General features: G+C 37.1%; 1 protein-coding gene across 2 annotated transcripts in view; it reads right to left on the bottom strand.

Moving 5' to 3' along the window:
• Nucleotides 1-12,516: 12,516 nt before the first annotated feature.
• LOC149784261 (orexin receptor type 2-like) overlaps nucleotides 12,517-27,695 on the bottom strand; it is a 27,364-nt gene continuing 12,185 nt past the window's right edge. For both annotated transcript variants that reach the window (XM_089932293.1, XM_089932294.1), the window contains exon 2: nucleotides 12,517-15,220. In XM_089932293.1, coding sequence (XP_089788419.1) covers nucleotides 13,932-15,086 — 1,155 coding nt within the window. In that variant the 5' untranslated portion in view covers nucleotides 15,087-15,220 and the 3' untranslated portion in view covers nucleotides 12,517-13,931. The remainder of the gene's footprint in view (nucleotides 15,221-27,695) is intronic.

Genomic DNA, 27,695 nt, shown 5'->3' with positions numbered 1-27,695 from the left:
GAACGCTTACTTTGAAGTCCCTAATTTGTCATTCTACTTTGATAATCTTTTTATTTAACACCGTTACATGAATGAAATTGTCCCTCAAAGCTTAACCGCAGCTAACAAATAGTGATGTCACACAAATAACAGCTCTGTATTAATGCTTAGACGGGCCAAAATCAATTTGGACATTAACACACTTCCTAACATTTACTTTGTATGTTTCACTTCTATCCTAGAGTACACGTCAAACAAATGGGATAATTGTTCTGCAAAATAATCGAAAAGACTAGGAAGAAATCAAATAAAAGCTATATCGAATAGTCACTATTGCCTGCTGTTTTATCGCGATAGATCTTCTATTGCGAAACGGGTAGGGAAGCCGTACAAAGAGAAGAAGAGTTAAAAGATGACAATGATGAATTCTATTTATAATGATTTCTTGCGCAGCTACCACGCACATCAACTTCAGTTAGGCCGATTACACACAAGATGCAATAAATGAAGGTTTTCATACACTGTTGGCCAGAAACCGATCGAGATACTCTTTGTTTTCAAATCTCTACTGTAATGTCCTCTCTCTCTGTCTGAAGGTATTATATCTCTTCAAATCTTGGAAAATATCAGTTTCCACTCAATCCCGAAATTTCTTGTCCCTCAGAACTAGGGCACTCAATTTTGAATAATAGCAAATTAAGGTCTGACTAAATATCATTCACATCTTACCTTTACGGAATGATCCTTAATGCAACTCATCGATTTTCCAGCACAACATGTTTACTTAAACTACTTCCGTTTTTAGATCAATTTTATACTAAACCTAAAAAATAACAATTAGGTTACACTAGAATGGGGACCACAAGCTAAGTGTAAAGCAAAATCATAAATTTATTTCATTATCCAAAACAAAGCATTTGAGGAAATGAATGGAATGTATCCATCCTCCTAAATAATGAGACCATTGAGGGGGTTGGTGAATGGTATGCACATGAATATGTATCTTGGAACAGCCACCTACTTATTTACGTTCATGTATATTGAACTTGATAGATTAATCCTCTTTATATGTTAGTGTTCTGTTATTTAAATTCATTCATTCGTGTATTTCTTATATTCTAGCTTGTGTATTTGTATTTATCTAACCAAAGGTAACACAGTATTCTGACATGAAGTATGAAAGAAAGGAGGCATTTATAACTAACTAGGTACCATTTTTAGTAGTGATTGTCACCAGTAGTACGTTGTTACACTGGGCAGCCAATTGGTAAGAAAGACGGATGTTATTTACTTTTTGAAAGAAAGTAATTATAATTGAAATGAGGTATATGCTTGGAAAGATAAAAAGTTGTATTTCATGTCGATGCTGAAGTATTTATAAATTTAAAATTTCAACAATATAAACAGTTTTTTTTATAAATTAAAATAAATACCCTTTTCAAATCATTCTTTTTTAAAGATAACAAAGTTTAGGATATTTTGGACGTATGATGAATGTCGTAGATGGATGATACTTAAGGACATTTAAACAAAACTAAACAAATTAGATACATAATACCTACATGCTCGTTTACATCCATGTACAAATATGAATTATGGTACTACATCAAAGCAAGTGAGTATAATACAAATGTATATTCATGTTTCTCATTTGTCAAGAAAGTTTTGGATATTTTGGACGTATGATGAATGTCAGAGATTGATGATATCTAAGGATATTTAAACAAAACTAAATAAGTTAGATACATAAAACCAGCCTGCATGCACGTGCACATCCATTCATACATGTGTATAGTTACACGATGGTACTACATCAAGGCGAGTAAGTATAATACTAATGTATATTCATGTTTCTTATGTGACACGTTGAATTATCTTAGCAGCGTATCAGATGACTCGTTGACTGGAAACTAGAATTTTTAATTCTGTTCAAGCCACTCCCCTGGAAGTTTAGTTCTTAATCTTGGCATTTACGGAACCAAACTGAATATAGTTTCACGGAAGTTGATAATAGATATGATACTATTTTAAAGTATTACACCCGGTTTAACGTCGATTACATCAATTTCAATTGTTCCTAGTCACACTATCATAAATGTCATCAGTGATGCGTTAAGAGTATTTTTCCTTTCTTGGTAATATCGTTTTCATTCTAGTAACTGTATTCATTTCATTATGGTCTGTATTTTGAGCTAATATTAAATGTTTATCAAATTTCCTTAGGAAAATGGATCAAAAAAGGAATTACTATTTACCACTGCTAAATGAAGACATAAAGCGTTATATCTGTAGTTATGTTAAATCACTCTCAAAATACTGCAAATGCATCGGTGAACTATACGTTTTAAAATCTATTTTAATCAAACTGTGCAATAATTATGCTTATATTTGATGTATCTTTAAAGTGCTCTCTCTCTCTCTCTCGTATACACACATATAAACTTTAATGTTAACGCAATAAATCTCACATTCAAAATATATATTGATTCCCAAGCCAATTTAATTGCAATATTAAAATACCGACAAGGGGAGTTGGACATGTTATCAACAAATAGCATTGAGAACCAATCCTTTAAAATAAACATAAATGAAATGTCGATTTTGAGTTGTGTCTACTGGTTACACTTGGCCCCCTTACAACACCAAACGATAATCTCTCTATCTATCTCTCTCAATAGTCAGCCATGGCTTGTAAAGTCAGTTGGAGCTTGAACTAATTAATCATTTGAACTATTTGTCTTTCACCTGACAAATAAACAACCCTTGATCAGATTTAATCAGGTTAGTCTGTATCTGTTTTGGGCATTAGCGATCATCATAGTTAACTTCTTTCACATTATACTGCACATATTGGTACATGAGATACTAAGGGATATATTCTTGAGATGAAATCGTATACAATAACCTCAAGCTGGATTTGACAAGTATGACCATCTCAAATTCATTAACCCGCTGTCCTAGAAAACAGGAAGCTATGTAATTTTGTATTTAATGTCTTAACAATTTTACGATCTGTAGCTTTAAAAAGAAAGACACGTTTAAAATAGTACATTACGCAGTTGTATTAGCTATGGCTGTATCATGAGACGCGAATAATTTGAATTTGGTTTGCATTAGGAAAAGGCAAACTGAAATGCACGTAGATATGGTGTTATTTCCTCTTTGGTGACGTTAGGGAAAATAATATGATAAATCTGGCCAAGAGGTCATAAGCATGTATATCACGCCAGTCAGTCGAAGTTACAATGTCTTTTCAAAACGTCACTAATTTATAATTATGCTTCACGTGTTTAATATCGAGATCATTATTAATAGGGAAAAAAAATGTTTATTTGGGTCAATGTCTAGGTTCTTAGAATTCCCCTCCAATGTGCCTGGTGTAGCTGATATTGTCCATGTTATATAGGATAATTTTAGTAACATACTTTCTAAAAATAACTATCATTTTATTTTGTAAACATTAAGATCTTTCTAGAAGGTTATTTTCCATTGGGTAATGCTTGATTCTTTTTTTCAAAAATGTTAATTTTGCTCAGAGGTCAAGTAGATAATCATGTTAGTGGAAAAATTATGAATTGTGCTTGTCATCTAGGAGAATCGATTTGTAATATTTTTGTGACCAGTAGGTTCTTTGTGCTGAATTTATTTCTTCAAATCGTTTAATTCAAAATATATTTTCTTTGGACATACAAAGTTCTTTAAAAGGCAAAATTCTTGGATTGAGATATTAACTGGGATTTATAGTGAATTCAAACGTGGAATTATACTATTATATTTCACCAAAAATCTGTCGCCACATGAAAATCAACACCTTTGGATTTATATGTAAGTATATTCAGAACTTTAACTTAGTAAGAGTTTATCAGTAAGTTTGTGAGTATTTGGGGACATAGATATCAATAACATAAGTTGTTCGTTTATTTTAGTTGTCACGTTGTATTCTAGGAAAATAAATTCTTTGTTGAATTTTACACAGTTTTTGCTTTTCACCATCTTCTGTTACTTGTTTTAAGAGCAAAAACTCGTAACAATACATTAAGTGTAAATTTAAGGTTCCTTTCAAGCATTTGGACCTGCAGATCAACATAGCAAACATAATACATCATTTCCAATAACATCATTTTTAACTACAACACAATACAGGCCGCCATATGTACACCAACACTTTTTGGATTTCTACTTACGTTTATTCAGAACTTTAACTTACTAAGACTTGTGCATGTAAGTATATGGTTATCTGGTAGCTTGATTAGCAAAACTATAAACAATTTTATATTTCTACGTTCTGTTCTAAGGAAATAAATCATTTGTGAAATTTTACAAAGATGTTTGCTTTTCACTATCTTGTGTTACTTGTTTTAAGAGAATAAAATAATTTAAATATATATACATATATATATATATATATATATATATATATATATATATATATATATATATATATATATATATATATATATATTGCGTGCTTTGTGTGCTTTACGTTTCTATGATTTTGCAGTCAGTGTTTCTAAGCTGAATGTTAGTTCGTCACGGTATGTAATAAACATCATGACCTAAAAGCCCAATTCAAATAATTATTCATATCACAAATTACTAAACACATATACTTACAAATATGCAGAGAATTACCTGTGTGAAGAAATTAGGTACAGTCTTTTGTATGAAATATAATTTCTTTCTTTCAAACAAATTTGGAATGACCATGTATTTACAGAAGAGGAAATTATCAGGGTGTTAACTAGTATTCATATTACGCTTGGAAGATGCTGATCTCTACTAATTACCAACATGTTAGGAACTGTCAATATATGGTGACATATTTGCATGAAAAACACCTGACACATGCTGAACTGTTGTTAGTTATGGTTGCCAGGGTCATCAAGATTGTACTGGTACTTTGCTGTTTTCATGCACCAAACTTCGCAATTATTTGCATTACTGTAATATTTAAAGTTTATCCCGTTACTTCAGAGTACAGATATATTTATGATGATACATGGATAAATAGATTCCGAAAATACTATCGGCAGATCAGAGTAATGAATGCTGGTCGATTTCAGATTAAACATATCAGTTGAAAAACAAATAATGACGGGTCTATTATAATGAAATTTGAATGAATAAGCAAGACAGCGAAAACGACAGCTTCCCCATTGTGATATTACTTGTCAAGATTGCCAGACAGCTTAAGTTGCAATCAGACTTTTATATGTACGTTGTACAGAACAAATCTGATAGAAATATTGCGGGATGGTTTCTTTCTAATTCATAGATCATGCACCATTAATCCTTTACCCACAACAGAGCTGCATATATCTATACAAATTATAGTCATATCCTTTGCTTAAATGTTATATTCTTGGTAATGAGAACTTACACAGATTCAGTTTTAACCTTGCGAATTCTATACAAAGTGGTTTGCTTTCCTATCCAATTAGCTATCGGTATAGCTTCCTAAATGTTTAATTATTTAGAAATAACGAAGTTAACAGACTTCAATTCGTCCTTGTCGGGTCTCTTTAATAAAATTACGTTATCTTTCTTTTATCCTAAAATATGACTTTCTTGCAATGAATTGAGCAAAATAAGGGTAATTTGCAAAATGCTGTACACCTCTGTCTCATGTTATAATTATAACGGTGTAGTTGTATAATCCACTTGTGGGTGCTTCTAGACATAAATTCAACACACATATTCAAGACTTTTAAGACTTTAGTTTCTTTGTTTGCTTAATTTGCTGTTTTTGATCGTTGCACATTTCTTTGCCTGGTACTATTTTTGGTGTCTTCCTTGCATTTTTGAATCTTTTGTGCACTTGAAATAAATGAATCGATATTAACAACATTGATATTCAGCCTGATAAAGAAATAATAACTTGTATTTGTGGTTCTTCAATTTCTGTCATAGAAAGATACTCGCTATCAGAAAATGTCATAACACAGGATAAACTGGTACACTGATAAAATTTTTCATTCGACAAGAAAGGAGCAATAAAGTGATTAGTTATATAGGCCGATATTTCTTCGAAGCACAGTTCGATTCGGGACCTCTACAAGGTATATCACTGGATATAAAAAAGTGAATAACTAATTAATATAGACTGTTATGAAATCATCAGCATTATGTTCAGGGACTTTCAGTAGTCTTGTTAGAATTTTCCAGAAATGATACGTTTTTAGTAACAACGTTTTGTTTAACGTACGTTTCTGACAAAGCATGTACTATATTCATCACCGAAAAACAACCACGATATAAGGTCATTTCTTCCAAACGTTGAATTAAGTTTTCGCATTATACGTACCTAGATGCATAGGAGTGTAAAACTGAAATATCAAAGACACATTTTACAGATATAAGTAAGAGAAACGATTAAACATCATGTATACCCTAAGTAAATGTTTCCCTGAATAATTTCAAGATTTTATTCTTTGCAAAATGGATAACATATAAAACACTGATTTACCCCACCTTGCTCGGTGTGAGGTTAAGGTTCTCTTGACTTGTTTATTGTTACTTTGCACCAAATGTTTTTCTGGTTATATGTTCTCAGTCAGACCTTAAAGTCTTTGAAAGCAGACATCGCGCCTCCGAACTCCCATTCTCATCGGCTGTTGCAGAACGCATTAGTTGCTGTTTTATGCCTTTAAAACGAAATTGTCTCAAACGTAGAGTTTGCAATACAGTTATGCAGCTCAGTCACTTAGCCTATTCCACTTTTGTATCCACCATGTTATCGACATATATTTTCACATATGAAGGGAATGGTCAGATGTATGATAGGGATACCAAGCAACTGCAATTGTAGACAATGCAGAGACCAAACACTACTATGTACATAAGGAACAATGGTCTAATCCTATCGTAATATCTATGTTTACTCGCATTCGCCGAGATTTGTATCAAATAAACTAAAAGTAACAGGAAATTTATAATTCTCGCCAGCCGCTGATATAGGTGGAGTCCCTAGATAACACTTGTTTACGGCCAAAATTCTTCCAAAATACATGTATTCAAAGTTTACTTATGCTGAGTCACTAAGAATGAAAATGATGCTTAAAATTGTTTATTCACTTTAGTTTTAAAAATATGATACTGGGTCAGTATGTACGACCTTTGAGTTGTCAACGGCAGAGGATAAATGAGATAAAAAGGGAAGGAATCTCAATTTAAACCAGAAATTACTAAAATATATATTTGCCTAGATCTATTAATACATACATCACTGGGTTTGTATCACTGATGTTATGAATTGTATCATGTTATTCCTAGAAGTCATGGGTGATGAAATCATAACAAAGTTTGCATCACATTGCTGAACATATTGCCCTATATCAGCTCTAGAAATTATACAGTATCGTGCTCTCTTTTTTGTCAGTGTTTGATGCCTCGTACTTATGTGAACAATACAGATAGTTTCTGCTGTGTTTGTGGTGAAATGACTTTTGCATTATAAAAACACAGTATAACAATCATGGTTAAGAAAGCCTATTAGCTTTTGTTTTGACTGCACAACTGGAGATCAGGACAAGATGTGAGCCCTATACATATGATTCAACACTTGTGCAATACATCATCACCAGTGCTTGAACAGGAATATGAAATATATGCCTTTCGCAGTGCCAATGAGTTGGAGAGAGCCAACAGATCAAATCAGCAATTGTTACTTCTGCACGGTTCTCCAGTTGGGAAAAGTGTGTGAAAGAAGTAAGTGGACTGTGCATTATCCAAAAATTTCATCGGCTATACGCCTAATATCCAATGGAGAAGGAATGCTGGCTCATAATGCACCATATTCATTCTCACTTGAGTCAGACGGGGAAGACGAAGAGAATTAAACATCTAGTTCTGAACCATCAATGTCACATGACCCATATTTTCTCCTATCCTCCTCCTCTGAACCACAATTCATAACATAAGCTATCCAAGCGTAAGGCATATCTGTTGGCAGGTGATGTTAGGGTTTCCATGTTCCAAGACTGTCACAAGGATATTGTCCCATTCTTCTTCATGGAAGGTGATCTTGTAGCCTGCCACAACATCGATGGTGTGATAACAGCCCTCAACATCGTTCATGATAACGATGAGTGAAGACTGTTCATTGATTCATCGAAAAATAGTCTTAAATCTGTTGTGTTGCATAAAGATAATGTTTTGCTATCAGTTCCAGTTGGTCAGGCAATCCATGTGAAGGAAACCTATGAAAAACATAAAACAACTTTTGAGATGCAAAAACTATGACCAACATCAGTGGCAACTTTGTAGCGATTTGAAGATTTTTGCACACTTGCTTGGTCTGAAGACTGGATACACAAAGTACTGCTGTTTTCTCTGCGAACTGGATAGTCGTGAAAGAGATTCACACTCCATCAATATAGATTTTCCACTCCACCACTGATTTGAGCCTGGGAGGAAAAGTGTTCAGCATCCTCCACTTGTTGAATCAATTAAGATGTTGGTACCACCCTTGCACATCAAGCTGGGCCTGGTGAAAAACTTTATCAAGGACATGGACGAAACACAAGCAGATTTCAAGTACCTCCGTGGAAATTTTCCAAGGTTAAGTGGAGCTAAGATAGAGGACGCTGTCTTTGAGATGACACATTTGACCGTGCACTGCTTGGTAAGGAACAGACGGCATGGAAAGTCATCCAGTTTGTAGCAACACCTTGTCTCGGAAACAACAAGACAGAAACTACAGAAAGTTGCTTTAAAACCTCCGCAAGGCATACAAAAGTATCGGTTGCAACACGTCATTAAATATACAATTTTTGCACTATCATCTAGATTTTTTCCACCGAACTGCGGGCAGTGAGCGAAGAGCACGGCGAGCAATTTCACCAGGACATTGCAACAAGGAAGAAACGCTATCATGGCAAACGGAGCACATCATCGCCTGCAGACTATTGCTAGACAGCGACAAGAGAAACTCCATTTAATGAATACAAGAGACAAGCATAGAAGCGACGTGTCGACATTGCATAAGAACCAAAGTATGTACTTATATTTACAAAGTCGTTTTCCGCCTTTTGGTTATAAATAAATATTATTTACATAACCGTTTTGCTGTTTTTTAAAGTGTTTAATTAATAGGACAGGTGCAATATTATTATCTAACCAACCATAAACACATCCAATGACCCATTTCAACAATCTGTAATTAAATCTCAACTATCTACACATCACACAGACGTAAAATGTAAAAGACAAAAATATCTTGGGAACAGTAGCAAATCAATTGTTTTAACTGTCATATATAAAATCGGGACATCAAAATCCACAATAAATAGCATAGTTTATCTATGAAGCAGACGACTTCTATACAACTTGTAGACCAGTGTAATTAGCTGGTTTACAATCGTAATTTAAAGGTGTCGTAGTGTGTGTATTGCCTTTATCAATTCATTTCTGCTTTTGGCCACTTTAGCTCTGGTAGCCTTGGATGTGGTCAATTTGGGTAAGTAGACATCAAAAGCCGGATTGAAAATGTTGACAGTAGTATTGTTAGTTCTCGTTTTCAGCAAACGATGTGCATGTCATATCCAAAGAGAGTGACAGTGGGTGTGGCAGCTACCATTATTTGAAACTAAATTAAAATAGCTGGTATAAATGCAAAAAGGCAACCTCAGCATCATTTTGTTTGTTCCCGTGATTTAAAGAGTACATCATATTGTTCATGTGCTATGAGTCCAGGACTCGAGACGAAAGGAAGCATGTTACTTCTGCATCAACGGCTCGGATGTTATGACACTCAGGTTATTCATTTTCATCTGTTATGTGTCATTCCTAAAGTCACAGACTACCAACAACAGTACTCTGAAGAAAAATGTATAATAATAAATAAACTTTGTTGCTTGGAAAAAGTCAATATAAAAATAATAAGTTTCTCTTTTTCAAATTACTATAACATATTGTTTTGCACATATGTTCATTTTGTCCAAAATGTGAAATACATGGTTCATTTAAAATATGAAAAGGATACATATTTAAAATTCATGTGAAATCAGGTCAAACAAATTCATATGTAAAATTGTTGTTTAAATACATGAAGAATAAATATATTCTGAAACGGCATATTATAAATGAGATGATTTAAACGGAGTTTGTAGGGTGCCTCTATGATACATACATACATATATACATACATACATACATGCATGCATACGTACATACATACATACATACATACATACATACATACATACATACATACATACATACATACATACATACATACATACATACAAGCATACACACACATACATACCTACATGCATGCATACATACATGCATACATACATACATGCATATATACATACATACATAAATACATGCATACATGCATACATACATACATTCATACATACATACATACATACATACATACATACATACATACATACATACATACATACATACATATATACAATCCTCTTCATCATATATTATTTACTTCCTGATCCATTAAGGACTTGGCCATGATTTAATATTTCGATTGGATGTTAACGCCCCAGATGATTTCTAAACTGATAGGTAGTGTTGGTCTCTCAAGGATATATGCTTAAGAGAGCAAGAGAGACAAGGACGGAGGAAAAGAGCAATCAATTTGTAACAGATGATGCAATACAAATACAACAATTCTTTGAATGGCTGAGCGTCGCTTGCACAATGTGTTGCATCTGAATTCGCCACTGTTTGATTGTATCGGAGTTTTCGTGGTAAGAATGCTTCATTTATTGCGTTTAAGACTTAAGATTAATGCGTTTGAAGCTTCATTTACTTTGGTATTAGTCCGATTATGGAGCACTGTTCGGTAGCAAAGTCTATTTGTAGGGAACAATGACATACCTACCGTACTATTTCATTTATGAACACCTCGTCGCTCAGTGGTCTAAAGCTCTAACCTTTACCGATTCCTGCCATATCCGCTCTGTCTGCGTGGGTTCTAGTCTCCGGCTCGGCCAATATAATGATATGCAAGAAATCTTGCCATTTGCTTCCCATTGGTCGCCGGCTCTTTCCGGTGATTTCACAGGTTTAAACTGCTAATCCGGATCCGCACTTGTGTCAGTAGGGATAATGAATAGTCCATAAATTCTAGTTGTAAATGCCAAAAGCATATGGCTTTGAATCTTGGGAACTACATTTTTGTTGAAGGTTTCTTCTTGAAGTTTACCATTGCAGAATTTATAATATAGATCAGAAACTTATATAAATATGCTCTAATGTTTCAAATGACTTTTTTACTTTTCTTCTCAGCCAAATACTTTAGATTGGCACAGACAATTATAAAGTGTTGATTGCATAATGTTTCATCGTTAATCAGGTTCTTATCGATAAACATGGCAATTGATCTAATTTTAGCTGTCATGGATAGAGCGTACTCGGTAGTGCTTGCTAATTTAGACTATACAAATGACATTGCTCTTTCCTTTTGAAAATGGCCACGAGACAGGTGTAAGCTTTTGAAAAAGAATCATGTTTGAAACAAAATAATCAGAATGAAATCAATTTTTGAAACAAATTATCGTCAAAAAGAAATATGAAATTTACAAACCAACCATCAAATGCATCATGTTTAAATGACCTTTGCGGCCATTGTAGAGATATTTGTCATAATACTGATATGTAGGAATATAGAACATAGTCATGCATAATATGAAATACCACAAGGAATGGGTGGAATCACATGAAATGATTAATATTCGTGAGTGACAGCTACGAGATAGGCGATGGCTGTTATCACATCTAGTTGTGCTAACAGTGGTGCTGAGGCAACAATAAATAATACAGTTATCTTTTTAATTCGTTTAGGACTATTACTTAATATGTGATGATATTCCAATTTACACAGCAATAAAAAACCCAAACATTAATTTCTAGAGTGATATCCAGCCTAGCTCTGATGTTTGACACTCTAACACTAGTTTCAGCATGGATTCCATATTGTATTAAAACTAGTGACAGAGCTTGGATACCTGGTTTGTGCCATCTCACCACTAATATCATGAAAACTCTAACATGATTTGTTATTGTATGGTTGGTCTCCTTTCAATGCCCCAACACGACAGTCAGTAGTTAAATTGTGAGTTTAAGTCAATTTGCAGGCAATGCTATTAACACAAATTTATATTTCCAGCATATTGACACTATTAATTTATAAAAGAGAAGGCTAGAAGGATAAGGGGATTGAGATATATTGTTCTGATAAGATGAACTCTAATCATATAACCTGTTGTCAGAATAAGTGGTGACTTAGTCCTTCTGTGTTGAAATTAAGATATCTGCTCACAGTTCGGTATTGCACAAAGCGATATAACATTACCTTTCAGATGAGCTGCTGAAACATTGTGTGATGGCAGGAACTAGAACACTTTATTTTCGATGTTTTACATTCATTTACAAATATATATATATATATATATATATATATATATATATATATATATATATATATATATATATATATATATATGTGTGTGTGTGTGTGTGTGTGTGTGTGTGTGTATATGTATATATTACTTCCAATATATACGATATTCTTTTGCTAAAGTATAACATATGTATGTGCCGCATGATGTATGTATCAAGGGCCAGTAGCCTTTATTACAAATAAACGCTATTATTATTATTATTATTATTATTATTATTATTATTATATAGTTATATATTTAATAAAGTTTTTCTTAGCAACTTTTTTGAATGTTGTTTTTTACGGCTCTTTGCTACTAACACTGCGAGATGAGCAGCATCGCCAGCCGCGGCATTGAATGGAAGAATGTGAAAATTCGTGGTGCGGCCGGAATTAACATAATCATCACTGACATGTGAATTGAGAGTTCCAACCATTGAAAGTCAGTTTAACAAAATTAGTTTCGAGAAACAACTGGGGATTTATTTCCAATCTTAAGCAGACTAATATGACAAATATTAGTCTTATTCGAATTCGCCAAAATAAATGGGAATCACACATACAAAGAATATTCTTAATTAACAAACGTTTTGCTAAATCAATGTTTTTTAACATAAAATGTGTGATATCTTATTGAGATTGCAAGAAGACTAAAAAAGGCTTTTTCATGCAGAATATTTGTTCCTGTTTTATTACCGACTGATCAATCCAAGCGGACCAATCCTAAAATACTCGATGATCAAATGTATTTAAATGTTCCGCATTCGCAGTCTCACGCACTCACTAGGAAATAATCGTGATATAATTAGTGTAATGAAAAGACTAGCGGTGAAGTGTCTGAAGAAGGCTTTCCACGACTGAAGCTGTATTAAAGGCAATACAAGAAATTACATTTACGTTGCTGGCATAGACAAGCGTCCGGATCAAGAAGATTTATTGTGCGCAGATACCACCACTGAGTGAAAACAAAGTATGAACATAAACCAAGTAGTCTAGCTACCACAGCTGTCAATAGCACGCCCCAATTACGTACTTTACACACCACACAACACGATACTTTACAGAACATGGCACACCATTCTTACCATACCATACCAAACCACACCACACCATAGCACTCCATTCTTTGCATACCACGCCACACCATATTTAGCACACATCACACCATACTTTGCAGACCACACCACCTATATTATTAAACATGTTGTTTTAAGAGCAATTATGTATTTGATATGTTTATGAAGATTGCTTGTATTGAAAGGTATGTGAATAATGTCAATTAGGAATTCAAACTCGTGTGTATAATCATAACATACACCTCTTTTTCCATTTTCCGTATGAACTCGTTAAGATAATTAGCCAATACCAGCAACGGCATCGTGCTGGAGACATATATTCGTTCATACATGGTCGTTGTTTTCACCTTATATATATATCGAATGAATATATCGTCCTAATATGTCGTCATCGCCTCTGCAGATCATCGGTTGAATCTATAAAAAAAAGATTTCCCCAGTACATACTTTAGTGAAGACAAACCCTAATTTAGTAACCTTCTTAACACAAGTTTCTTGCATTCCATTCGAAACCGCCTATCCATGACGCCATAAATAAATGGATTTACCATGAAGTTTATTGCAAAAGTTCTCCAGAAAAGCTGATAGAACAGAGTGCTTGTATTGTCGAGAGTGTCTATGAATTCTTTGTAGAGAAATGTCATTACTTCGAGAGAAAGGAATGGCGCGAAACTCAACACAAAGAAAATCGTGACAGCAAATAAGGTCTTAGATACTCGTATGGTTTTTGCGGTGTCAGACAGCTTCTTAAGGTTGTTTTCCTTCTTAGCTTTATTGATAATTCTTCCAAGATTTTTAACATGTCTTGTGTCATCTGATAAGTGAAGTTTAGTTTGAGGTATAATCCTTTCTGATACTATTTCTGTTGAATTCGTCTCCGCTATGCAAGATGACGTATTGGGTTCGTTAAAGTAAGACGCATCATTTTTCTTTATTGCATTTTTATGCTTTACCTGAAGCCACACCAAAGTATAAAAAACAGACATTGATACTGTTAAGATAATAAAAATAGAGTAGAGAAACATACTGTAGCCAATAGGAAACTTTGTATCCTTGTGCATATCGTCGGGAAAGCATGATATTCCGGTGATATTTGCAATCCCCGTCTCTACAGTACTTTCACCGTACATGACAAAGCAAGGAATAGAGAAGATGAAACTAACGCACGCGATGATCCCACAAATAATTTTTATCCGTTTTATGGAAAACTGGTTTCCGTGTGGCCTGCATATCCGTTTGTACCTATCTAATGCGATCACAAATAGGATCAGGGCTGATATCAAAGCATTGAAATAAGTAAACGCACTGAGAGTCTTGCAGGCTAGTGTGCTTGTGAACTTGTATGGATGGGTTAAAGATCCTATCTGAAATGGATCTCCAATTATGCAAAATGTGATATCAGCTAGGGCGAGGAAGATTATAAAATATCTGTGTGTGGAGTTTTTCGCTTTGAGGACGAAGATATTGATATATAGAACAAGTGCATTACCGACTGTCCCGACCACCATGGCGATGGACATAAATATTGTTACTGGAATTAACAACTGCACTTCTCTCTCGTTCAGTTCATCCAATGTCCAATTCTTTCCTTCTGGAAGATCTTTCAAAGGAGTAAACATTGTGAATTGGAGAAGAATATGTTGATCAAAAACTTCAAGATGACTTTAACTTTCAGAGCAAAAATATTATTTCAGCCGTCTTCTGTATTAACTTAGAGGTTTTGTTTTTTCCTTACGGATGAATCACATGTATGCTGAAATAAAAAACAGCAACAATATACATGGTATTAAAATAGTCGATGATCAAGTAGTTAAAAAGAATGTATCTACCTCAGTCAATGATCATTTTGCAGCATCATTACCCATATCTTTAGCATGTAATAACATACAACTGTTTTAATAATAAAACCGGTTGTATGTTTGGTTTCACAGGTGTAATATTTCTACTTGAAAAATTACAATGTTTACATTATTTCCAAGTTTGGGAATGGTATCTTTATGCGATCGAGTTATGTGGTAATAATGTTCGTGATCGCTTAGAGAGAATTTGTACAATTGCTGACAAATATAAAACCATATGTAGATTAATCCTTTATAGGCAATGATCATCAGTTCTTTTAAAAATTAACAAAAGTACTAATTAAATTAATTGTGAATTTTCTATGAAACGTTTCAAAATAAACTTATTTCTTAAAATTACTTAGCCATTCTAAGTGGTCTCAGCATTTTCTAATCCAAAGGAGACCAACATTTGAGAGGAACTCTGAAACAGTATGGAAATTGTCTGCACAAATACGTTTCGGAAATATAGTAGATAGACACCATGCTCAATATGTTTTATTACTAAACCATGCCTGCCATCCCGGCCTCAACAAATATGGACAACGCTAAACCGTTTCCGGACAGGAGAGGTTCGTTTTGCAGTCAACGTTGTGCAATGCGGCCAGGCAACTGACTCTTCCTGTAAATGTGGTTCTCTGCAGACCACGTCACAAGATGTGAACAACTGCCCACTGACAAAGATCCACAGTGGATTGCAGGTTCGACACTTTACTGATGATGGTGCTGTTAAATAGCTGCGCTGCACTGCTGACGATAACTATACCCTGGATCTAAACAATTGTTTCGACCAGTTATGTAACAAGATACGTCTATTAACAGGACTTATATATTTCAATTTTATCAATGACTGTGAAACATTTCCTCATCCAGCTTTTAGTGTATTGGTTTACTTGAAGCAATACTACTCTCCATATATATATATATATATATATATATATATATATATATATATATATATATATATATATATATATATATATATATATATATATATATAATGTCCTGTTTTCCGACTTTTCTGTCCACACCTTAATATATCAAAACTTACACAACCTAAGTATTCCTTATTCTAAGTATTTGATAATATTTTGCAATATCTCTTTTAACATTATTGGTCGGGGCCGGCATTGGCATTCAAAGACCATATCGACATTACCTTTCTTGTCCGTCCGTTTGTTCTTCTGCCATTTCGGTCCCAGATCTTGTCAATGCTTTTACATGCTGTATGTAGCTAAGCTTTGCAAGCGTTTAACATAAATTGATGTCATTTGATAGGCAAAATGTTCAATACACGTATAGCTGCCTTTTAAATGTGTTGATTTCATATCCAAGTTTACGTAATTGGTGTTTGAGGACTTTGATTACTAATTGTATGAACGAAATAGTCAACCTGCTCAGTTCTTTGGATTGGTAATGTTTGAATATTTCATGGAATTTATGAGTTTGAATAGCTGCTCTTCTATTTCATGGAATTGATGTGTTTGAATAGCTGGGTTTCAAAATTCATGACAAATGCAGCTCTGAGTATGAAACGTAATATTTCAAGCATGATTGTGTAAAGCAGTCTGCAAATGTTAACGTTCTGATAAATACATTATACGGAATTCAGATTAAAATTTTTATATGTTGCTTTTTAAGAAAACAAAGTGGATGTTATTGACCTCTAATATATCCAGCTATGCCTCGTTTCCTGTTTTGTCTCCTCTTTTCATCGTTTTTATTTAAACATTATTTAGTAATAACACGTGGCGTACCTATGTATTAGAAGTATAACAAATTCATATAATTGATCAGATCTAGAAAATAGTAATACCTTTTGCCTGACTAATAATACCATATATCAAGAGAAGGTTTCTATTTTCATGATAATCTGTGTCTATGATTAATATCATTTCGAAATTGAATAATATACAAGTTCACGATCACTTTTAAAGACACTGACCTTGTCCGGTGCAATTGGTTGATAATGTCTTACTCTCACACCTATCGCACTATTTTAAAGACGTTACAATTTGGCACGCTAATGGAATAAAGATAACGAGGTTCTCAACTTTTATACATTTTGCAAGCATTTCCTTGGCCCGTAATAATTTAGACAACCTCAAATTCAGAGACTGCTCACTTTATGACATGATTTGAAGTTTCCATTGAACATAGAGTGTAGAGTATGTGCATGGTAAAATCTCGTTAATAGAGGTAAAGCAACGTTCTCTTTCTTTCTTTCTTTCGTTATTACTTTCGTCATTATTACTTCTTCCATTTACATCAACGCTGTTCTGTCGAACAATCCAAATCCAAGAAGCAAACATCTCATGCGGTAATCCTTGTAATGCAAAACTTTAAAACGTTGTACCTTCTTAATGTAAAAATAAAAAAAATAAAACCATATATCAAAAAGCAAGATTATGCAAACACACCATTTTAGGACTGAATCTTAACACACATGACAGTGGGAAACTGTCAAATGCAACTTTAATTTTTATACATATATCAAGCTGATGTCAGTAATTTGAAAGGAGTGAACTATGCAAATTCAAAATCCCAGTTACAGATCCAGACCAATGCTCGCTGGACCTGACCAAGTGTTTGGTATGCAATAATGAAAATCGAAATGAGTTAAAAGGCAACTCCATCAGTTTGGGTTAAACCCTAGTCTCGTCCCCACTCCTTGGTTGCTGGATGTAATATTAGGAGGTAAAACTCAACTAGCCATAGCCTTTATAATTTGGCGAAATGTAGTAAATAATAAATAGTTCTATATCAATTTTTATATCATATTCAATTTAAAAGGATATCGATCCTTCAGTTTTGGTGCCGATATTCGAAATCCCTAAGTTGATATTACAATCAAATTTTTACATCTATCTCCATTTGAAAACTTCAATTCATTCGACTGAAATACATGGATAGGATATTTACGTCGTCAACCTACGGGAATGATATACATATATATATATATATATATATATATATATATATATATATATATATATATATATATATATATATATATATATATATATATATATATATATATATATATACATAGATAGATAGATAGATAGTTAGATAGATAGATATAGATATAGATGTATAGATGTATAGATATATATATATCAATATATATATATATATATATATATATAGAGAGAGAGAGAGAGAGAGAGAGAGAGAGAGAGAGAGAGAGAGAGAGAGAGAGAGAGAGAGAGAGACAGAGAGAGAGACAGAGAGAGAGGGAGGAACTCTTTACCAATTAATTCATTATGTAGATATTTATCAAACCGTTAGGTGAACAGTTATGTTCATTGTATCGATCATCGATTCATGTATACGTGCATGGTTTAGTAAATAGAGCTAATCAACTTCCTGGATTTACACAATAAGTATATCACACTCATGTCGCACGGCAGCTAGCATATCCGTTTTCGTTTCCTTCCTTTATTTTAAGAAATTATGATACATGTGTTTATGCAGCAAGGATAACCTATACATGACGCACTCCTGTTATAATCAAGCGACAAGAGTAACAACTACCGCAAGAAAAGAAATTGATTAATGGTTTGTAACTGAATTATTCGCTTCCACAAATTATATACAATACAGGATCTGCCTATGATGTTATTAAACCCGACACGTCCACACATGCGAATATTATTTGAAAAGTCAATCCTTCAAACACTCATTGTAATAATTGTTGCATGTGTTTATAATTAAACAATTCATTTTATGTGGTAATAAATATTCTCGTACATTTGTATGTACGTATATATATATATATATATATATATATATATATATATATATATATATATATATATATATATATATATATATATATATATATATATATATATATATATAACGAAGGGGGGGTGCGTGGCCTGGGCCTGACGTCCTGCTTGCCAAAGGAAAGTGAAGCGTCTCTCATAGCCTCTCCTTCCCAGGTGTAGTGATCGCCGCAGGACCACTGTTTCGCTCTGCGAGGCAGGAGGTTACTTGCATATGGCCTCTCCTACACTATTGTGTCCACAGCAGCACCTTTACGCGGTGCCCCCTGTTTTAACAGAGCCTGCTGTGTGGCGCGACCGAGTACCCGGCGGTATAACTGGGTGGGCAGACTGGGCTCATTAGCCTTGGCAGGCAACCAGTCTAAGAGAAGGGAAACTCTGACCCCAAACCCGGGCAGATGAAGCTCGTTAGCCTTGTCAGGCAGTTCATCTAGGAGAAGGAAACTCTGATTCAAAACCAAGTCCCATCCATTGGATTATGGCTCCACTGCCTTGTGGATATCTTCGGGAGAAGGAAAGGCTACGGGAGTAAACCCAGACAGAAAATCAGGAGTGGAGCCCCTAAGGCGGCTATGGGTCGACTACGACCTCCTTCCGGCAGCTCCTGCATCCAAACTGGTGCCAAATGTCATGCTCAGCATTCCTTTGGACCCCACCAGCAAGGACGAGAGGGGGATCCTGACGTCTGGGCAGCCCAGGATCTCCATATTCCACGCCCAGGCTTGCGCCCTGGAGAGGACACTCCAGTCTCGCTACTGAGTGAGGAAACAACACGGAAGCTGACAGTTTACGGGTTATAAGTCCCACCCGATTGGCGTAGGGAAGGGGCGCCACGGGTCAGCTTTGACGGTGGGAGGGATCATCGTGTCCCACTGGCCAACTATCGCCCGCCTCAAGCCGGGCAGCCCCCGGTCAATAAGGTGTTGACCCGCCATCGTCTGCCTGCTCCAGTGGGTGTCTGGAGCTCAGTGTGTTGTTCAGCATGACAAGCAGACGGTAATTCCACACCAGACAAAAGAAACAAGAAACCAATAAAGAAGACTCCAGCTCTTCGATTTGCAAGCTGGAATGTGCGCACCATGTGTACAGGCATCTCCGACGACCTCAGAGAAGTGGACGACACCAGAAAGACGGCCATCATCGATAGAGAACTCACCAGACTAAATATCAGCATAGCTGCCCTCCAGGAAACCAGGCTCGCCTCTAGTGGCTCCCTCAGAGAGGAAAACTACACCTTCTTCTGGAAGGGTCGAGAACCTGAGGAGCCCCGTCAGCACGGAGTGGGCTTTGCCATCAAAAACAATCTCCTGGCCTCGGTTGAACCTCCAACAGGGGGCACTGAGCGTCTCTTGTCCATCCGCCTCACCACTACTTCAGGTCCTGTCAACATCATCAGTGTCTACGCCCCAACCCTCACGTCATCAGAAGACGTGAAGGATCAGTTCTATGGGCAGCTGGACGAACAGATTAAAGGATGCCCCAAAAATGAACCACTATTCCTCCTCGGCGACTTTAATGCCAGAGTAGGTGCGGACCACGAGTCCTGGCCTACCTGCCTCGGATATCATGGCACTGGAAAGACCAACGAAAACGGCCAGAGACTGCTGGAGCTATGCACCTACCATGGCCTGTGCATCACAAACACCTTCTTCAAGTGTAAGCCACAACACAAAGTGTCATGGAAACACCCCAGATCTCATCACTGGCACCAACTTGACTTGCTCATCACCAGGCGCTCTGCCCTTAACAGCGTCCTCTCCACCAGAACCTACCACAGTGCAGACTGTGACTCCTACCATGCCCTTGTGAGCAGCAGAGTGCGACTACAGCCACACGTGCTACACCGCACAAAACCAAAAGGATGTCCTCGCATAAACACTGCACAGATGTCAGTCCCTGCCAAGGTGGAGGAGTATGTGTCTGCCCTGAACAAGGCTCTACAGGACCTGCCTGAGTATGACGCTACAGCCAAGTGGAACGCCATGAAGGGTGCCATCTACAGCACAGCTATGTCAACGTTTGGCAAGAAGGACCGACCCAGCCAGGACTGGTTCAATGCACACCTATCAAGGATGGAACCACAAATCGAGGAGAAACGAAAAGCCTTCATAGCTTACAAAAAATGTCCTAATGAACGGACGCTTGCTGCTCTCAGAAGTGCCCGAAGTAACACCCAACGCATTGCTAGACAGTGTGCGAACGAGTACTGACAACAACTGTGTGAAGGGATCCAGCGCAGTGCCGAGTCCGGACACATCCAAGGCATGTACAGTGGCATCAAGAAGGCTCTAGGCCCTACAGTGAAAGGGGTCGCTCCCCTGAAATCCCTGACGGGAGAGAAGATCACAGACCGTGGGCAACAGATGGCCAGATGGGTGGAGCACTACTCAGAACTATACTCCAGAGAAACGTCAGTCACTGATGCAGCCCTCAGCAGCATAAAGAATCTGCCCACCATGGAAGAGCTCGACAAAGTGCCAACCTTAGAGGAGCTCAGCAAAGCAATCGACTGCCTTCCAAACGACAAAGCACCAGGTAGTGACAGCATCCCGCCCGAAGCTATCAAACGTGGAAAACCAGCATTGATTAAACCACTGCACGAGCTACTTTGCCGCTGCTGGGAGGAAGGAGCAGTCCCCCAAGACATGCGTGATGCCACAATTGTGACCCTTTACAAAAACAAGGGCGACCGCAGTGACTGTAATAATTACAGAGGGATCTCGCTCTTGAGTATTGTTGGTAAAGTGTACGCCCGCATCATACTCAACAGGCTGCAGTTGCTGGCAGACCGTGTGTACCCGGAATCACAGTGTGGCTTCAGAGCAGGCAGGTCGACGACAGACATGATCTTCTCCCTACGACAACTCCAAGAGAAGAGCAGAGAGCAAGGTCAACCACTCAACATGATGTTCATCGACCTCACCAAGGCCTTTGACTTGGTCAGCAGGAAGGGCCTTTTTGAACTTCTGAGTAAGATCGGTTGCCCCCCAAAACTCCTCAGCATGATAATCTCATTCCATGCAGATATGAAAGGAACAGTCCTGCATGATGGATCATCCTCAACTTCCTTCCCAATTAACAGTGGTGTGAAGCAGGGCTGCGTGCTGGCACCAACACTTTTTGGGATCTTCTTCTCCCTGCTCCTGTCCTACGCCTTCGACACGTCCACGGATGGCATATATCTACACACCAGGTCTGATGGGAGCCTGTTCAACCTGGCACGACTGCGCTCAAAGACCAAAGTGAGAGCTGTGCTCATCAGGGAGATGCTTTTTGCAGATGACGCAGCTCTTGTGGCCCACACCGAGGAAGCCCTCCAGAGACTGGGAGACCGTTTTGCTGTTGCCTGCACGCACTTTGGTCTCACAATCAGCTTGGAAAAAACAAATGTCAGCGTGCAAGATACCACCATTGCCCCTTCAATCAAAATCAACGGTGTCACCCTGGAAGCAGTCAACAACTTTACCTACCTAGGGTCAACCATCAGCAACACTCTCTCGATTGATATGGAGCTGGACAGAAGGCTTGGAAAGGCAAACACCATCATGGCTCGATTAGCAAAGAGGGTTTGGGAAAACAACGCGCTGACAGAGCACACCAAGGTCCGAGTCTACCAGGCCTGCGTTCTCAGCACCCTTCTATATGGAAGTGAGACGTGGAGTACCTACATGAGGCAAGAACGCCGGCTCAACTCCTTCCATATACGGTGCCTAAAACGCATCCTGAATATCAGCTGGCAAGACCGTGTTCCACACAGCGAGATCCTGCAGCGTGCAAGTACCCCCAGCATGTACTCCCTGCTAATTAAACGCCGCCTTCGATGGCTGGGTCACGTCCGACGCATGGAGGATGGAAGGCTGCCAATGGACATCTTATATGGACAGCTGGCCACTGGCATGAGAAGAGTTGGACGCCCCTCACTCCGTTTCAAAGATGTGTGCAAGAGGGACATGAAGGCATGCAACATTTCACCTGATGGCTGGGAAGAGCTGGCTGAGGACCGAGGCACCTGGAGACTGATGGTAAACAATGGCATATCAGTCGCTGATGCGAGGAGAGGCCAGTTGGTGGCAGAGAAACGTAAGAGAAAGAAGAACGCAACAGCAACCACAGTAATGCAGACTTCCCAGTATGTCTGCACCAACTGCAGTAGGGACTGTCACTCACGTATAGGCCTGCACAGCCACAGCAGACGTTGCCAACAGAGACAGGCAACACCCCAAGGGCGCTATTCACATGGTCTTTCGAGACCGAGTCGCCAGTGATGTGTGATATAACGAAATTCGGTGAGCCCAGTTTTCTCTTTTTTTATGAAAGAATTATACATATCATGGTATAACAATGATCATGGTGTATGCGTGCGTGCGTGATTGTATATATGTGTGTACATGAATCAATGTCGGCAGGTCAGGATATATATACAGTGATCGAGTATATGAGTTATTTTACATAACTAATGACTTGGAATGATATCTCAGGTTTAATAGAAAGCATCATTTGAAACAATCAACACGTTTGAGATCGACTGACATCTCAGTGTTAACCGTCTGAGACCGAAAGAAAGACCGATTTTCTTACATGCTAAAATATTATAGGATACGTCACGCGAAAAAGTTATTGATTATGATGCTGGAAAATAGACATCGGTTTAGTTAGTTACCTTTTTACTTATCTCTTTTGTCATCAACTATTTTGATTCGCTTATCTATTGTTGCTGTTTGAAGTTAATTTCAGCCTAAAAACGATTCAGCCATACTAAAGAAACAAAATCTCTTTGCTTATGGCAGAATAAATCTCAGGTGAGTTTTACCGGGACTTGACAAACCATTCGAATTCAATGTTTGTCTGATATTTTCATTCCGATCCGGTTTCCCTTTGACTACAATATGTTTTTCTATGATATTTGTTGGGCTTTTTATCAGCAGCATTAATGCATTTTTGTTCTACTTTGATATAGCACAAAATCAGGTAACATAAACATTCAGTTAAGATAAGTGGTTTATTTTATGCTATTGAACTGAGTTCGTCAGCTTGCACCGGGAAGAGGAACGCAACATACATTTTTTTTCAGCAAGGCTATTACTTAGAAGCAACACAAGATATTGTTGTATTTATGGTCCGAAAAATGTTACATATCCTGAAAGACATAGAAATGGACGAAACAAGGAGAACCAATTTAAAACATAGCAAAAACTATAAGCGTTTCAATGTGTTCTTTGTTGTTACAGCTTTCTTTCTTTCGTGATTCGCGAAATTTCTTTTTCTGGAAATACTGTCCTTTACATATCGATCCTTTCCACGTGCAATTTATCGTTGTGAGAATATTTGATATCTAAAGTATATGAAAAGGCAACTTATGCACGAGGCCGTACATTCAGACAATCATCTTAAGATTCTTATCCAGAAAATAAGGTATGAAATTATTAGCATAAATGATGCCCAAAACATTCAGACAAATAAATTCAAATAACACTGGACAACAAATTTTTACAAAAGTCATGTTACTGAAATAAAATTAGTCAATTCTTATCAATTTTTATGTGCTGAACACGAATATGACAGTCAAATTGCAAAATTGGCTCTAGTTTTTTTGTAATCTGCAAGAAATTAATGTTTACATAACGAAATGCATTCCAATAGTAAAAGGTCAACTGTAATAGCCTACCTATAAAAAATCAAGTCATTGACTACATCTTAGATTTCTTCGCCTGTCTCTTGTACAGCTGTTCGGGAGCATCTCTGAGGAGTGTCCAGCAGTAGTCAGCCAGCATTGTAGTGGACCATTTTCCCTGGTATCTTTGTTCCATTGTTGCGATATCTTGATGAAAACGTTCGCCGTGTTCATCACTAACGATACCACAGTTGCTAGGAAAGAAATCCAAATGGGAATGAAGGAAGTGAATCTTTAGAGACATATTGCAGCCAAGTTTCTTATACTTCATCAACATGTCTTCTGCTAGTTCCTTATAGTTTTCTGCCCTAACATTTCCGAGGAAGTTTGTAGAAACTAGGCGAAAAGCATTCCATGTTTGTTTCGCGTCACCTTCCAGCAAGTTGTTGAACCGGTCATCTTTGAAAAGCTCTCGAATCTGAGGACCCACAAAAACTCCCTCTTTAATCTTTGCTTCGCTGAGTCGAGGGAATTTTTCATGCAGGTATCGGAATGCTGGCAAAGTCCGGTCAATGGCTTTCACGAAGTTCTTCATCAAACCTAGTTTGATGTGAAGGGGTGGTAGCAAGATTTTCTGAGCCTCAACCAGAGCTGGGTGTTGGATATTCTTCTCTCCAATGGCTACATTCTGCCTGTGAGTCCATTCCTTCCTCATGTAGTGCATTTCCCTTGCTCGGCTATCCCACTCGCATAAGAAACACATGTATTTTGTATATCCTTGCTGCAGTCCCATTAAAAGGGCAACTACCTTCAAATCACCACAGAGGTGCCAGCTGTACTTGTTATACTCAATGGAATTCAGTAGCTGCCTTAAGTTATCGTATGTCTCTTTCATGTGGACAGCATACGCTACTGGAATAGATGGAAGAATGTTTCCATTGTGCAAAAGCACAGCCTTGAGACTCAGTTTCGAAGAGTCCACAAATAGTCTCCATTCTTGTGGGTCATGAGTGATTTTTAAAGCATTCATGAGGCCCTCAATATCGGAACAGAATATCAGATTACTTTCCTTTCTGAAGAAAGGCTCCAATTGCTGGTGGCGCTTTCGATATGCAGTAATTGTGACATCTTCTTCTAGAAGATTCCATTGTTGGAGTCTTGATCCTAGCAATTCTGCCTTGTTCTTTGATAAGTCCAAATCACGAATCAGGTCATTTAGTTCTTCCTGTGTTATTCTGTGTGGGGTTGATGATGCAAAACAGTGAAAATCTGGATCACTGCATGCTGATGGACCAGGAGAAGAACAGGTCGACTCACCTTTGTCTTCGTCAGATGAATCAAGAGAATATTCTGCTGGAGGTTCTGGAATAGGAAGTCCCTCACCATGTGGAACTGGTCTCAATGCAGACGGAATGTTTGGGTAGACTATTCTCGACTTCTTTCGCTTCGTTATTCCGCCGGAAAGAGGAGGAACCAAGCAGAAGTAACAGTCATTTAGGTGGTTGCTTGGCTCTCTCCACACCATTGGGACTGCAAACGGCATTGATGACCTTTTTGCAATTCAACCACTGTGAAAGCTGTGTTGTACATGTAGCACAGCATATATGCGGAGCCCAAGGCTTGTCTTGGTCACCAACCTTGCATCCGAAGTAAAGATGATATGCCTTCTTCACTTGAGAATTGATACTTTTCTTCTGGTTGGCAAATGTCACTTCCCCACAAATATAGCAAAAATTGTCCGCGGTATTAACACACTTTCGAGGCATTACTGTTCTTTATTGTACGTAAATGGATAAAATAATAAGTTTTATGTAACAGTAGCTTGAACTGTCTCGCACGTCTAAAATATTTTAAATGCTGAACCTATCTGATTGGGCTTTATATAGTACACTGCTTACGTCAGCTTCAGCAGCCGCCTGGCATTAGTATAATAGGCCTACACATGTATAGTACACTGCTGACGTCAACTTACTTCAGCAGCCGCATGGCATTAGTATTGCATTGCATCAGAAAATGATGCAATCAACTGTGGATGATGTGAGCATGATGGTATTATGCAATGTTACATCATTATTCCGGATGTTGCTGCAGTCCTACTGGAGAAATTTACACAGTGAAACATAGAAAATGAGGTATATGAATATCTTCAAAACGAGAGCCAATACAAATTTTTCACGGTTATATTCGTGTTCGGCACACCAAAATACTACAGATCAGGGCCTTTTCAAGTCAGTAATGATTTCACTGTTGACCAGTGTAATTAGCTTCAGAAAAAATATCCAAGAAAAGTTGCACAGAACTTATATATGGTACGTCACTCTATTCCCCCCATCAGAATCGTCTTTTTACCCTTACACATAATTAACTCTTAAGACTTCCAATACTTGTACAATGAATTTTGTTTAACAAGAACTAATGCTGACCTTTCTTCTCAGATATAATACTTCGCCTCTTGCACACTCAGACTGACAAATTTGTGCAATGCAGAATATTGATAAAACATGAACTTTTGCCTGAGAAACGTACTCCTTATTACCCAATCTGGATTATAGTGTACCTCACTCTGTTATGAACACTCCCCAATTGAGGCTTGACTAATTCCTTATACGTTGCACCTTGTTAATAATACAATTCATGGAAATTTTCATCTTTTGACAGATACTTTATTAAATATTGGACTTGTCCCTGCATCAATTGAACTCTTTGCATTTTTCGATACTTAAAACTGGATTGTTTTGGACTATGTGTTTACCGTTATCAAACGGAAAGCACATTAAATCAATCATACCTAATCCAGAAACATTAAAACAATTTATTCCAGCTCAGGGCCTAACATTTCACAATACAATACGCATATGTTTCTAAATATTATTTAATGCCGTACTTTGCTTGTAGAAACAAGCAAATCATCTTACATGCTATGCAGTATGATAAGAAAACCTTGTCAGCGTCTATTCAAATGTTAAAATCGAAACCATAAATGTTTTT

The sequence above is a fragment of the Sinohyriopsis cumingii genome, chromosome 14 (genome assembly GCF_028554795.1).
Source record: "Sinohyriopsis cumingii isolate HCF-2022 chromosome 14, ASM2855479v2, whole genome shotgun sequence".
Lineage (NCBI taxonomy): Eukaryota > Metazoa > Mollusca > Bivalvia > Unionida > Unionidae > Sinohyriopsis > Sinohyriopsis cumingii.
The sequence above is the reverse complement of the archived record's forward strand: the minus strand, read 5'-3'. Positions and strand labels throughout refer to the sequence as shown.